The sequence below is a fragment of the Dromiciops gliroides genome, chromosome 4, assembly GCF_019393635.1.
Source record: "Dromiciops gliroides isolate mDroGli1 chromosome 4, mDroGli1.pri, whole genome shotgun sequence".
NCBI classification, from domain to species: Eukaryota; Metazoa; Chordata; class Mammalia; order Microbiotheria; family Microbiotheriidae; genus Dromiciops; species Dromiciops gliroides.
The window spans coordinates 106,788,166-106,803,595 of NC_057864.1; the positions used below are offsets into that span (position 1 = coordinate 106,788,166).

The 15,430-nt window shown below is 34.4% G+C and overlaps 1 protein-coding gene across 1 annotated transcript in view; it reads left to right on the forward strand.

Annotated features, from left to right (window-relative positions):
* LOC122754664 (zona pellucida sperm-binding protein 3 receptor-like) overlaps nucleotides 1-15,430 on the forward strand; it is a 71,995-nt gene that overhangs the window by 8,530 nt on the left and 48,035 nt on the right. The window contains exon 4 of the mRNA XM_044003155.1: nucleotides 13,627-13,715. Within this exon, the coding sequence (XP_043859090.1) occupies nucleotides 13,627-13,715 (89 nt within the window). The remainder of the gene's footprint in view (nucleotides 1-13,626; nucleotides 13,716-15,430) is intronic.

Here is a 15,430-nt window from a genome sequence, read left to right on the forward strand (position 1 = left end):
AGTCCAACATACTATATTATATGAAGTGTTCTATATCTGTGGTCCTATGCCTTTGCAAAGAAAGAAGGAAAGTTCATTTTCATCTCTTCTTTGAGGACAAGATGGTCATTGTAATGCCAGTTGTTCTGTTGTTCATTCCATTTATATTGAAGTTATTGTGTATATTGTTTTTCTGGTTGTGCTTACTTCATTTTTCATCACTTCATGTATTTCTATGTTTCTTTGTAGTCCTCATATTCATCATTTCCTATAATGTAGTAATATTCCTTTATATTCATGTACTACAATTTGTTTAGCAATTACCCCAGTCAATGGGTATTTATTTCATTTCTCGTTCTTTGTGACAGAGTTCAGTTTTTAGAGAACAGGCAGCATGGGGAAGTCCTGCATTTAAAGGACATAATTATATTCATTTTCATTAATTAAATCTTGGGAACTCAGTTAACCTTGTGAAGATTCTTAGTAAAGCTGCATAAGGACCCTCTTTCTACCGTATTCTCATATAGTTTTGGTATCAGGGACATATTGTCCTTAGGAGATGGTTTTGAATTATACCTCCCATGATACGTTGGGAGCAGACTCCTTCACTGGGAGATCTTGTGATAGAAAATAAACCAAGCTGTTCTTCAAAAAAAAGTGTTGGAACCTCTTTTCTAACTGTTGTCAAACTTTTTCATTCCTTTACATTCAATTTGTACTTTGTCCCACACCTGGCATCACTCAACTTGTTTTCCCCAGCCTCCGATTTGTAGTTAGTTCAGTAACTCGGATCTCCTTAGAATTGATGCTCAAGTAAAAGTTTGTATATATTTCAGGTTAAAAGGGACTCAGAGATCACATAGCCCAACCCAATCTTGAGGTATGGATCCCCTCAAATGCTCTTCCACCCTTCACTTTGAAAATGTACAGTTCCAGGGAACTTGTAGTAGTAGTAACAACTCATATTTCTATTGTGCTTTAAGGCTAACAAGTCAATTATTTTGTAAAAACCTGTTACCCTCATTTTACAGAATAAATACAGAAGATAAAGAAGTCAAGCTTAGAGAAATTAAGCAATTTGCCCAGCTAGCTAGCACCAGGATCAGTATTCGAACTGCTGTTCTTTGCCTTAGGGCATATCTAGAATGTTTTGTTCAGTTTTAACTGCCACATTTTTTTTTTTAATTTTTCCTTGTGGGGCAGTGAGGGTTAAGTGACTTGCCCAGGGTCACACAGCTAGTAAGTGTCAAGTGTCTGAGTCCAGATTTGAACTCAGGTCCTCCTGAATCCAGGGCTGGTTCTTTATCCACTGTGCCACCTAGCTGCCCCCAACTGCCACATTTCCCTTCCTTTCTCATACTTCCTTAGAAAAATAAATAAATAAATTCAGGATACTGTTAAAATGACCACATCTGGAAGTGGAACCAAGGTAGTGGAGTAGAGAAGTAGAAAAGCACTCGTCTGAGATCTCCCAACATTTTCCTCCTCCAAACAACTTTAAAATAATGCTTCAAATTGAATTATGGAATGGCAGAGCCAACAAAAGGTCATAGTGAGACATTCTTCCAGGCAGAGACAATTTAGGAGATTTGAAGGAGAGCTCTATGACACAAGGAAAGAGGCTGAACTACATGAATGAAACACCAGTGGTAGGACCAACTAGACATGGTAAAGGGACCTACAACTAGTCAGAAAGAGATTACAAGGGACCCCTGTGCTGGCAATGGACACAGGAGCAAACACTGGCTACTCCATTGCCTATATCCACTTCTGGATCATAGCTCAAGGAAGGAAAGGAGCACTTTCAGTCAAAAGGGAGTGGAAGCCCTGAGGGGCAATATCACTTCTGACCCAAGGGATCAAGGAACTTGAGGTGTTGTTATAGGTCCCAAATCGGGAGAGGACCTAAGGAGTAAAATCAATTGCAATCTCAAGGGATCAGGGCCCTTCCTGGGTAAGGACCACTATGAAGACCAAGAGAACAGTGACTACACCTTTCCCCAGATCACACCACTCTGGAGGCACAGAAAATTTCCAAACCTCCAGAACTAGCTCTGAAAAGAGCAATGTAAAAAAACATGAAGAAAATTATGAAAAGACAACCAACACCTTGGTAAAAGAGACACAAAAATACTGAAGAAAACACCTTAAAAACAGAATTGTTTTTACCTAATGGTAAAACAAGTACAAAAATTCACTGATAAAAATAACACCTTAAAAGCAGAATTGGCCAAATGGGGAAAAAGACACAAAAACTCACTGAAAAAAATAATTCCCCAAAACTAGAATTGAACAAATACAAGCTAATGGCTCTGTGAGACATTAAGAAACAATAAAAACAAAATCAAAAGAATGAAAATAATAGAAGAAAATGTGAAATATCTCAATGTAAAACAATTGGCCTGGAAAATAAATCAAGGAGAAATAATTTAAGAATTATTGGACTACCCGAAAGTCATGATCGAAGAAAGAGCCTAGATAACATATTTCAAGAAATTATAAAGGAAAGCTGCCCTAGAAACAGAGGGTAAAATAAATATTGAAAGAATCCACCCATAAAATCTTCTACCTGAAAGAGAACCCAAAATGAAAACTCCTAGGAAAATTATAGCAAAATTCCAGAGCTCCCAGGTCAAAGAGAAAACACTTCAATCATCCAGAAAGAAACTATTTAAATATTGTGAAGCCACAGTCAGGATCACACAAGCTTTACCAGTTACCACATTAAAGAAGCAGAGGGCTTCAAATATGATATTCTGGTAGGCAACAGAGCTGGGACTACAACCAAGAATAACTTATGTGGCAAAACTGACTATAATCCTTCAAGGTTAAAAATAATGGATATTTAATGAAACAGAGGACTTTCAAGAATTCCTGATGAAAAGACCAGAGCTGAATAGAAAATTTGACATCCAAATACAAGACTCAAGAGAAGCATAAAAAGATAAATATGAAAAAGAAATCATAAGGAACTCAATAAGGTTAAACTGTTTGCTTTTCTATATGGGGAAATGATTTTTGTATCTTGTTAGAACTTTATCATTATTAGAGCAGTTGGAAGAATTCTACATAGAAAGAGGGTAGGGGAGTAAGTTCATTATGGTGGGATGACATAAAAATGCAAAGACAAGAAAGAGGGATGGCTTGTGGAAAGGGGGTAAGAAAAAGGCAGAATGGAGCACATAAGGAAGAGCTTTTATGATGGAAGGAGAAATGGGGTGATGGCACAATTCTTGAAACTTACATCTAAATTGGTTCCAAAAGGGAAATACACAAGCACACACACACACACACACACACACACACACATAGAGAGAGAGAGAGAGAGAGGTAATAGAAATCTATCAGGTGGAGGAGGGGTGTGTGATAAAAGAGAGGGCAGATAATTGTATCAGGAGCTCTGAGAATTTAATATCTTTCCTCAGCCATTTCCCTGTAGAGGGAAATGCACAGTTAGTAATGTCAGTTGTGGATGTGAATGAGATGAACTCATTAATAAAACAGAAATAGCAGAATGGATTAGATACCGGAACCTGACAATATGTTGTTTACAAGAAACACACTTGAAACAGAGAGACACACAGGGTCAAAATAAGGGCTAGAGGAGAATCTATTATGCTTCAGCCAAAGTAAAAAAGGCAAGGGTAGAGATCCTGATCTCAGACAAAGCAAGAGCAAAAATAGACCTAATTAAAAGGAATAAGCAGGGAAACTCTATTTTGCTAAAAGGAACCATAGAAAATGAAGTAATATCAATACTAAACTTATATGTACCAAATGACATTGTACCCATATTCTCTTTTTTTGGACCCATATTTTTTTCCATATAAATATTTTATTATTTTCCAGTTACATTTAGAGATAATTTTTCAACATTTGTTTTTATAATATTTCTAGTTTCAAATTTTTCTCCATCCCTCCCCTCCCTCCCCTCTCCCCAAGACAGCAAGTAATCTGATATAGGTTATATATGTATAATCACATTAAACATATTTCTGCATTAGTCATGTAATGAGAGAAGAATCAGAGCAAAAAGGAAAAACCTCAAAAAAGAAAAACAACAACAACAAAAACAATAGAAATAGTATGGGTTGATCTGCATCCAGATTCAACAGTTCTTTTTTTCTTTTTGGATTTGGAGAGCATTTTCCATCATGAGTCCTTTGGAACTATCTTGGACCATTGTATCACTGAGAAGAATCAAGTCTATCATGGTTGATCAACACACAATGTTGTTGATACTGTGTACAATGTTCTTGTTCTGCTCATTTTACTCATCATCAGATCATGCAAGTCCTTCCAGGTTTCTCTGAAATCTGCCTGCTCATCATTTCTTACAGGACAATAGTATTCAATTACATTGATATACCACAATTTGTTCAGCCATTCCCCGATTGATGGGCAACCCCTCAATTTCCAATTCCTTGCTACCACAAAAAGAGCAGCTATAAATATTTTTGTACATGTGAGTCCTTCTCCCTTTTTTATGATCTCTTTGGGGAAAAGACCTAATAGTGGTATTGCTGGGTCAAAGGGTATGCAAAGCTTTATAGCCCTTCGGGCATAGTTCCAAACTGCTCTCCAGAATGGTTGGATCAGTCACAGCTCTACCAACAATGCATTAGTGTTCCAATTTTTCCACAGCTTCTCCAGCATTTATTATTTTCCTTTTTTGTCATATTAGCCAATCTGATAGGTGTTAGGTGGTACCCCAGAGTTGTTTTAATTTGCATCTCTCTAATCAATAGTGATTTAGAGCATTTTTTTCATATGGCAATAGATAGCTTTGATTTCTTCATAAGAAAACTGTCTATTCATATCCTTTGACCATTTCTCAGTTGGGGAATGACTTGGATTCTTATAAATTTGGTTTAGTTCTCGATATATTTTAGAAATGAAGCCTTTATCAGAAGTTTTGGCTACAAAAATTGTTTCCCAGTTTTCTGTCTCCCTTCTAATTTTGGATGCATTGCTTCTGTTCATACAAAACCTTTTTTAATTTAATTTAATCAAAATCATCCATTTTGCATTTCATAATATTCTCTATCTCTTGTTTGGTCATAAACTGTTCTCCTTTCCAATGATCTGAGAGGTAAACTATTCCTTCCTCTCCTAATTTACCTATGGTATCACCTTTTATGTTTAAATCATGTGCCCATTTTGACCTTACTTTAGTATAAGGTATAAGATGTTGGTCTATGCCTAGTTTCTGCTATATTCTCTTCCAGTTTTCCCAGAAGATTTTGTCAAATACTGAATTCCTATTCCAGAAGCTGGAGTCTTTGGGTTTCTCAAACAGTACATTACTAAAGTCATTTATTACTGTGTCTCCTGTTTGCACCCATATTCTTAAAGGAAAAGTTAAATGAATTGCAGGAGAAAATAGATAGTAAAACTATTTTCCTTTCTCAGAACTAGATAAATCTAACCATAAAATGAATTAGAAAGGGGGCAGCTAGGTAGTGCAGTGGATAGAGTACCAGCCCTGGAGTCAGGAGTACCTGAGTTCAAATCTGGCCTCAGACACTTAACACTTACTAGCTGTATGACCCTGGACAAGTCACTTAACCCCAATTGCCTCACTAATAAATAAATAAATAAACAAACAAATAAATAAATAAGAAGTCAAAGAAGATGAATAGAATCTTAGTAAAATTAGATATGATTGACCTCGAGAGAAAACTGAATGGGACTATTCCCTTCTTCCCAGCTGTACATGGCACCTTCACTAAAAAGGACCATGTATTAAGCTATAAATAGTTCATAACCAAATACATAAAAACAGAAATATTATGTGCACCTTTTTACCATAATGCAATAAAAATTACATTTCATAAAGAGCTGTAGAAGCATAGATTAAAAGCTAATTAAAACAAAATAATCCAATCCTAAAGAATGTGTGGGTCAAAAAACAAATCATAAAAACAATCAGTAATTTCATTAAAGAGAATGACAATAACATAACATACAAGAATTTATGGGATATAGTCAAAGAAGTACTTAAGAGATTTATATCCCTAAATGTATACATCAATACAAGAGAGAAAAAACAAAGCAAAATCTGTATTTTTTATTAATTGACTTTCTATTCAGTTTGATTATAGGATTAGGTTCCCTTCTTTAGATAATCTCTAAAATCTAGGTTACCTATAGATTTAATGAATAGATTGAGAATGACGAGATTGATAAAGAAGACTATCATTTAGAAGAATAAAATAATCATGATTATAAAGAATTTTTTTAAAGACGAAGTCTCCCTTTCTAGCAGAAAGTGGGGTTGACCAAAGGCTAAATTCCCCTTTCTGATAGCTGGAGAAAAATTAGCCAGAGGACAAACCTCTTTTTTCTTGAGCTAGAGTCTAAGTTGAGTCATGGGCTTTGCTAAGGAAAATGGAGGGAGACTGCTACTGACCAAAAGTTCCTCTTTCCCAATATACTTTCTGGTTACAAAAGGTATCACCTGGAGGAAAGGATGTCTGACACAGGGTTAAGAAAGTCTGAGAGAAACTAACTAGTCAGGTGACCTGCCTTGTCCAATAGAATTATCATCAAAGCAAATTTTTATAATTTTTCCAGTTCCTCTTTTTTTATTATAAAAATCATCTCTGTAAATGACAAATTAGACAAATAAATAAATAAATCTTAGACAAATCTTTGTCTCTAACCTCTGCGGTGTCAGGTGACCTGGTTAAATATGCAAATGTTAGCTTTGAAAATTGAATCATAGATGGCTGGGTAACTTTGTCTTCAGTTTCCTTTTTATTCGAATTTTTAACAAGAGCAGATCAGTAAATTAGGCATTCAATAAAAAAACTAGAAAAATAACAAATTAAAAATCCCCAATTAAGTTCTCAAATAGAAATCCTGAAAATCAAAGGAGAGATTAATAAAATTAAAAGTTAAAAAAAAACTGAACTCATAAATAAAACTAAAAGCTAATTTATGAAAAAAAAACAATAAAATAGATAAGCCATTGGTTAATTTCATTTTGGTTTTTTGTTTTTACAGGGCAGTGAGGATTAAATGACCTGCCCAGGGTCACACAGCTAGTTAAGTGTCAAGTGTCTGAGGCTGTATTTGAACTCAGGTCCTCCTGAATCCAGGGCCGGTGCTTTATCCACTGCACCACCTAGCTGCCCCTGGTTAATTTCATTTTAAAGAAGAAAGAAAACCCAATTACCTGTATCAAAAATAAAAAGGGTGAATATATCACCAATGACGTTGAAATTAAAGCAATTATTGGGAATTATTTTACCAATTATATGCCAGTAAACCTTACAATCTAAGTGTGATAGATGAATATTTACAAAAATATAAACTGCCCAGATTAACAAAACAGGAAGTAGAATAGTTAAATAATCCTATCTTAGAAAAAGAAATTGAGCAAGCCATTAATGAACTCCCTAAGAAAAAATTCCCAATACCAAATGGATTCAAAAGTGAATTCTAGCAAACATTTAAAGAACAATTAATCCCAATACTATATAAGCTATTTGAAAAAAAATAGGTAAAGAAGGAGTCCTACCAAATCCCTTTTATGACACAAATTTGGTTTTGATACCTAAACCAGGAATAGTAAAAACAGCAAAAAGAAAAATATAGACCAATTTCTTTAATGAATATTGATGCAAAATTTTAAATAAAATACTAGTATGAAGATTACAACAATATATGACCAAGTGGGATTTATACCAGGAATGCAGGGCTGGTTCAATATTAGGGAAACTATCAGCATAGTTGATCACATCAATAACAATAACAACAAAAATCATATGAGTATATCAATAGATGCAGAAAAAGCTTTTCACAAAACACAACACCCATTCCTATTAAAAACACTAGAAAGCAGGATAATCAATGGAACATTTCTTAAAATGATGAGTAGTTTCTATCTAAAATAAAAAACAAGTATGATCTGTAGTGAGGATAAACTGAAGCCTTCCCAGTAAGATCAGAAATGAAGCAAGGATGTCCATTATCACCTTTATTTTTCAATGTTGTACTAAAAATGCTGGCTATAGCAATACAACAAGAAAAGAAATTGAAGAAATAAAAACAGGCAACGAGGAAACAAAACTATTATACTTTACAGATGATTTGATGGTACACTTAGAAAATGAACTAAAAAAAAAACAAGTTGAAACACCAACTTCAGGAAAGTTGCAGGATATAAAATAAAGCCACATAAATCATCAGCATTTTTTATACTGCCAATAAAACCAAGCCGGAAAGGACAGAAAAAAGAATTCTATTTAAAATAACTGCACATAATATAATATACTACTCACCAAGACAAAGTCAGGGATTATATGAACACAATTATAAAACTAAAGACAAATAAGTAAAAATTAAATGAAGACAAATCCAAACAATTGAAGAAATATTAATTGCTCATGAATAGACTGAGCCAATATAATAAAAGTGACAATTTTTCTTAATTTATTTATTCATTGCAATATCAATCAAACTACCAAAGAATTATTTTAAAGAGCTAGAAAAAATAGTAACAAAATTTGTCTGGAAGAACAAAAGGTGAAGAATATCAAGGGGATCAAAAAAAAATGTTAAGGAAGGTGGTCTAGCAGTTCCCAATTTCAAATGATATTACCAAGCAGTAATCATCAAAATAATCTTGTACTGCCTAAGAAGTAAATTGGTAAGTCAGTGCAATAGATTAGAATACACAACATTAAATGATCATAGTAATTAAATGTTTGATAAACCCAAAGACCCAAACTTTTGAGGTAAGCACTCAGTATTTGAAAAAAATCACTGGGAAGATTGGAAAGCAATTTGGAAGAAACTAGGCATAAATCAGCATCTCACATTGTATACCAAGTTATGGTTAAAATGGATAAATGATTAGACATAAAGGGTGATGTCATAAGTAGCTTAGAGGAGCATGGAAAAATGTACATGTCTTGGAAAAATATACATGTATAACCTATATCTGACTGCTTACCACCTTAGGGAGGAGGGTGGGGGAAAAGGGAGGAGAAGAAGGGAGGGATAGAATTGGGAATTCATATTGGAATTTTTAAAATGCTTAAAATTATTTTAAGATATAATTGGGGAAAAATAAAATATATTAAATTTGGGAAAATGTACATGTCAAATATATGGATAACAGAAGAGTTTATAACCAAAAAAGAGATAGAGGAGATTATGGGAAGTAAAATAGATAATTTTGATTACATGAAATTTAAAAAGCTTTTTCCAAACAAAACTAATGCATCTTAAATTAGACTGGGAAAATATTTTTATAGCAAGTTTCTCTGAAAAATACCTCTTTTCTCAAATATACAGGGAACTGAACCAAACTTCTAAAAAAAAAGAGCCATTCCACAGTTGAAAAATAGTCAAATGTTATACAGTTTTCAGAAGAAGAAATCAAAGCTATCAATAGTCACATTAAAAATGGTCTAAATCACTACTTTTTAGAGAAATGCAAGTTAAAACAACTTCAAGATACCACCTCACATCTATGAGATTGTCTAACATGACAGAAAAGGAAAGTGACAGATGTGCTGGAGGGGATGTGGAAAAAATGGGATGCTAATGCACTGGTAGTGGAGTTGTGAAATAGTCTAATCATTCTGGAGAACAATTTGGAACTATGGCCAAGGGGCTATAAAGCCATACATACCATCTGACCCAGCAATACCAACCACTACTAGTACTACATCCCAAAAAGAACAAAGAAAAGGGAAAATGACCTATTTGTATAAAAATATTTATACCAGCTCTTTTTATGTTAGTAAAGAATTAGAAATTGACAGGATGCCCACCAATTAGAGAATGGCTAAACAAGTTATAGTTATATGATTGTGATGGAATACTACTGTGCTATAAGAAATGGTGAACAGGATAATTTCAGAAAAACCTGGGAAGACTTATATGACTTCATGCAAAATAAATTGTGCAGAACCAATAGAACATTGTATACATTAATAGCAATATTGTAAAGAAGGATCAAATGTGAAAGACTTATCTACTTTGATCAAGCTGATCCAAGACAGTTCCAAAGGACCCATGATAAAAAATGTTATCCATCTCCAAAGACAGTGGGGTGGGAGGGAGGGAGAAAATTTGGGACTCAAATTTTTTTATAAATGATTGCTTTAAAATTTGGTTAATATAGGGGGCAGCTAGGTGGTGCGGTGGATAAAGCACTGGCACTGGATTCAGGAGGACCTCAGTTCAAATCCAGCCTCAGACACTTGACAGTTACTAGCTGTGTGACCCTGGGCAAGTCACTTAATCCTCATTGCCCTGCCCCCCCAAAATTGGTTAATATAATTGGTAAATATTTAATTAAATTAATTAAAAATTACCTTACCTTTATCTATAAAGCCATTGTTTACAATGGAAATAATCAGGAAATAAAACTTTTAAATAGCAAAGAATTCCTAAGTAATGAAACTTGCTGCCCTGAGAGTACAGTACATTCACCATGGTCAGCTACTCTCTGTTGAATTATCATCATAAACTGAGCTATAAGGCAGAGAAAGGAAAAGCCTCAAGCTGTCATATAACTTATGGTCAGTTTTTTGGGAAGAGTCCTAAATTCACTACCCCAGTGTATTTTCTCTACCATTCTTCATCTTCCTCCATATCCACAATAGAGATTTTTAAAACTCTGCTGTTTCAGAAAATTCTAACCTCCAGTTCTTTTTTATGAAATCATAAGATATTTTTAATCCTCAACTCTAATAAAGAAATGACCTCTTCTCTTAAGACCTAATTCCTTTATGTGATGTATTTTTTTACTTTTTTTTGTTACTTTACAATCACAAGGCAATTGTCAATACTATTTAAAATTTGATTTGCTTTTTTGTTTTTACTTTTAAATTTTTGTGGTTTTTTTTACATTATTTTCATTTTCAAATAGAACTCTTTCCTTCCCCTCCCCAGAGACTCATCCTCTGTAACAACAACAACCAGCACCACCAAAAACACCAACTAATTCATCAATACTAATACATCACCAGAGTAAAAACTCAAATTCAATACTATTTAGTGAGGTCCTCCACGGTACAGTAACCTCCAGTTCTGATCATGTAATGAATCTCTCTTCTCCTGTTTGTAAGAAATATAACTCCCATGGTCTTTAGCCATTTTCAAACAAGGATTGAACTTGTTCTGTTTGACTCTAAAAGGTAGGAAATGAATAGCAAAACAGTGAATAGGTAAGCTCGATAGATCAGTAGAGAGTGCTGACTTGGAATCAGAAATATCTGGGGGCAGCTAGGTGGCGCAGTGGATAAAGCACTGGCCCTGGATTCAGGAGTACCTGAGTTCAAATCTGGCCTCAGACACTTAACACTTACTAGCTGTGTGACCCTGGGCAAGTCACTTAACCCCCATTGCCCCACAAAAAAAAAAAAAAAAACAACAAACAAAAAACAAAACCAGAAATATCTGAATGTAAATCCTACCACAGACCCATATCAGCTGTGTGATCCTGGACAAGTCAATTATTCTCAGCCTCAATTTCCTCATCTGTAAAATGGGGATAATAAAACTATCTACCTTGAAGGGTTGTTGTGAGGATCAAATGAGATATTTGTAAAAGTGCTTACTTAGCACATAGTAGATTCTTAGTAAATGCTTATTCCTTTTCCTTCCCCCTCAAGTGAGATAATATATGTAAAGTGCTTTGCAAACCTTAAAGTGCTATATAAATGCTAGCTATTGTTGTTGTTGTTGTTGTTGTTGAGTAGTGTCCAACTCTTTGTAACCCCATTTTAGGGTTTTCTTTGCAAAAATACTGAAGTGGTTTACCATTTCCTTCAGCTTATTTTACAGATGAGGAAACTGAGGCAAACAGTGTTAAGTGACTTCCCAGAATCACACGACTAGTAAATGTTTGAGGCCAGATTTGAACTCATGAAGATGAAACTTCCTGATTCTAAGCCCAGTGCTCTATCCATCGTGCCACCTACCTGCCCCCACTATTATTATTTTTGTTTTTGTTTTTGTTTTTGTGGGGCAATGAGGGTTAAGTGACTTGCCCAGGGTCACACAGCTAATAAGTGTCAAGTGTCTGAGGCTGGATTTGAACTCAGGTCCTCCTGAATCCAGGGCTGGTGCTTTATCCACTGCGCCACCTAGCTGCCCCTCCCCGCTATTATTAACTATGATTAAGTCTCAGAGGCAGATCTGGCTTCATTTAAGGTTTTTCCCCTCATCAGAAGTTTTTGTTTGTTAGCAAAGTCTGGATATTCACTCAAAATCTATTGTAGACAAGTTAGATTCCAGTAATTTCATTTATTTTTTTTGTTACGAATTTTCCTTTTTCCCTTTTGATATTATCAATCTGGTTTTCCTCTCTTCTTTTTTTATTTATTGTGCTTACTCTGTACTAGGGATTAGAGCAATACAAGCAACCCAGTGCATGTCTTCAAAGAGCTTACGTTCTAATGGGAGAATACAACCCATAAAAAGAAGGTGTAACCTGGGGAATGAGGGTACAGTATGAAAGGATGCTCAGTGAACTAAGCAAAACCAGGAAAACAATATTTTACAATGAATATTCCATTGTAAAAGAAAACAGCTGTGGAAAAACTTAGAAACTACAATCAATGAAATGATGCATCATTCAATGATGATTCTTGGTACCTGTCTCCTGATATCAAAGTGATGAACTAGAGGTGTATTGTGAAGCTTACATTTTCAGACACAGAAGCAAGTATAAGGAAGCTAAGGAAGGAACACAGGCAAGAAGAACAGAGCTGGAAGTACCATGTTAAATTAGAAATATTCATTGAAAAAATGTTCATAGAGGAGATTTATGATTTCAGATATAGTCCTTTTTCTGGTTTTTTTTGTGTAGGGAAATATTTGGATTTATTGATATTTGTCAAATTCACAATAATAAAAAATTCATCATCATCACACAAAAGTTCCTTTTCTGCCCCTTTTGGCAATCCAACCATCCACATTCAAATGGGGGTAGTATCTTGCATCCTCCACAAAATTATTTAATCCTTTTTCTTTACCTGATAGTTTATCTTCTATTCCTAAAATTAATTTCTAACTTATTTAGGTTTTATTTTAAATTTATTTTTAGTGAGGCAATTGGGCTTAAGTGACTTTCCCAGGGTCACACAGCTAGTAAGTGTTGAATGTCTGAGGCCAGATTTGAACTCAGGTACTCCTGAATCCAGGGCCGGTGCTCTATCCACTGTGCCACCTAGCTGCCCCCTTATTTAGGTTTTTGCACACGAGTTCTTTGCCCTTTCAGCAGCCAGACTGCTTACATAGGAAAGAGACAGTACCTTATCTTTAAAGACACAATAGTAATTATTTTGGTGTTTTGGTTTTTTTTAGTGAGGCAATTGGGGTTAAGTGACTTGCTCAGGGTCACACAGCTAGTAAGTGTTAAGTGTCTGAGACCAGATTTGAACTCAGGTACTCCTGACTCCAGAGTCAGTGCTCTATTCCTTTGGTTGTAAAGAAACCTTTATTTTAATATAATCAAATCCATTCACCTTTTTTGTGACTTTGTTTATTTACTGTATTCTTTCTACCAGCAGGACTTTCTTCCATACCTCCTTTTACTTTGATATTAAATCCCCATTCATTCTGAACTGCCCCAGAATTCACACAGGAGCAAACAGAAATGTTTTTTACTCTTACCTTTAGGTTCTTATTAATCGGTTCGGCTCAGAGCATATGTGAAATTGTAAATGAAAACAAGGTTGACTGGAGTGAACCTCTTCCAGAATGCCAAGGTAAGTTGTTAACCAAAGCCACAAAAAATTCATAGGGTGAACTTTGTAGTTTGTATAGCTAATACGGTATAAAACTGCATTGTCAAGGGGCTATTGGGGCATTTTTTTGTATATGGTGTCAGCTTTTATTTAAGCCTTAAGCACTCAGAGCATTTGAGAATGAAAATATAATTCATTCTGAGATGTGTAACACAAAAATTTCTTTTTTAAACCTACGTAGACCCATCTAATTAATGAGGGTCCAGAACTTATTCTGAAGGAGGAACATCAGCCCCATATGTGGCAAGTAAAATGATGACATATCTTTGTATAAAGAGAGGAGCTTTGTTTTTGTAAATGTCAGCACCTTTCCCTTGGCCCCTCAACCTTATTATTTTTCTCATCTATGTTAAATGCCTTTTTAGTATTTTAAAATGTTCTTTACCCATTGATATTGATCATTGAAATATATATATATATCTTTATCCCAAAGTATATTTTTTCTGTTATATATTATACTGGATAGATTATCTTATTATTATCTCTATGTCTACATTAAACTTTAATTAAAGAGGAAAATAGTCTAAACGTCTATTACTAATCTGTTAGTCACATAATTCAATCAGTTTGGATTTCTTTTTGGACTTGAAAGGAATTCTTGTAGGTTTTTGTTGATAAATTCTTTTAGATCTTATTGGTCTTTGAGGTTCGTTCTTCCATTTTCAAATAATGGACATGTTTGTAGGGCGTGTAATTTTGGGATACAATCCAGTTTTTAATAACATTTTGCTATCGTTTGTTTTCACATTGCCTGGATTTCCCTATGTGTCTCTCCTTTCCCTTCCTAGAACAAAGAATTTTTAAAACAGAAGAACAAAAAGAGAAACAAAAATCAATAAAGCTGATCAACACCTCTATTTCGTTAAATATCCATTTTCCCCCCCTTTCTTATGCTCAGTTTTGCTGGGTGGGTTATCCTTGGTTGTAATCTTAGCTACTTTGCCTTCCAGAATATTATCTTCCATGTTCTCCATTCCTTTATAGTAGTAGCTGCTAAATATTATGTTATCTTGACTGTGACTCCACAGTATTTTAATTTTTTTTTCTGTCTGCTTTCAATATTTTATACTTGACCTAGAAATTCTGGATTTGGGCTATAATATTTCTGGGAGTCTTCATTTGGGGATTTCTCTCAACTGGTGACAGTGTATTCTTTCATTTTTTACTTTACCTTCTGGTTCTAATATATGTGGGCAGTTTTACTCATAATTTCTTGCAATATGATATCTAGGCACTTTTTTTGTTCATGACTTTCAGGTAGCCCAATGATTCTTAAATTGTCTTTCCTTGATCTACTTTCCAAGTTGGTTGTTTTCCCTATATTTCCCATTTTCTTCTATTTTTTCCAGTCTTTTGGCTTTGTTTCTTAGTGTCTCATGGAGTCATAAGCTTCCACTTAGTCGATTCTACTTTTTAAGGAGTTATTTTCTGCAGTGAGTTATTCTTTTATAATTTGGTCAATTGTGATTTGGGGGGGATTATTTTTTTTAATTCTTTTCTTTTTAAATTTTGAATGCCAAATTCTCTCCTTCCCTCCCATACCCACTGAGCAGGAAAGCAATATGATATCAATTCTACATGTGAAATCATGCCAAACCTATTATGATATTAGCCATGTTGCAAGAATTAAAAATAAAGCAAAAAAAAGTGAGAAAATTATACTTCAATTTGCAGTC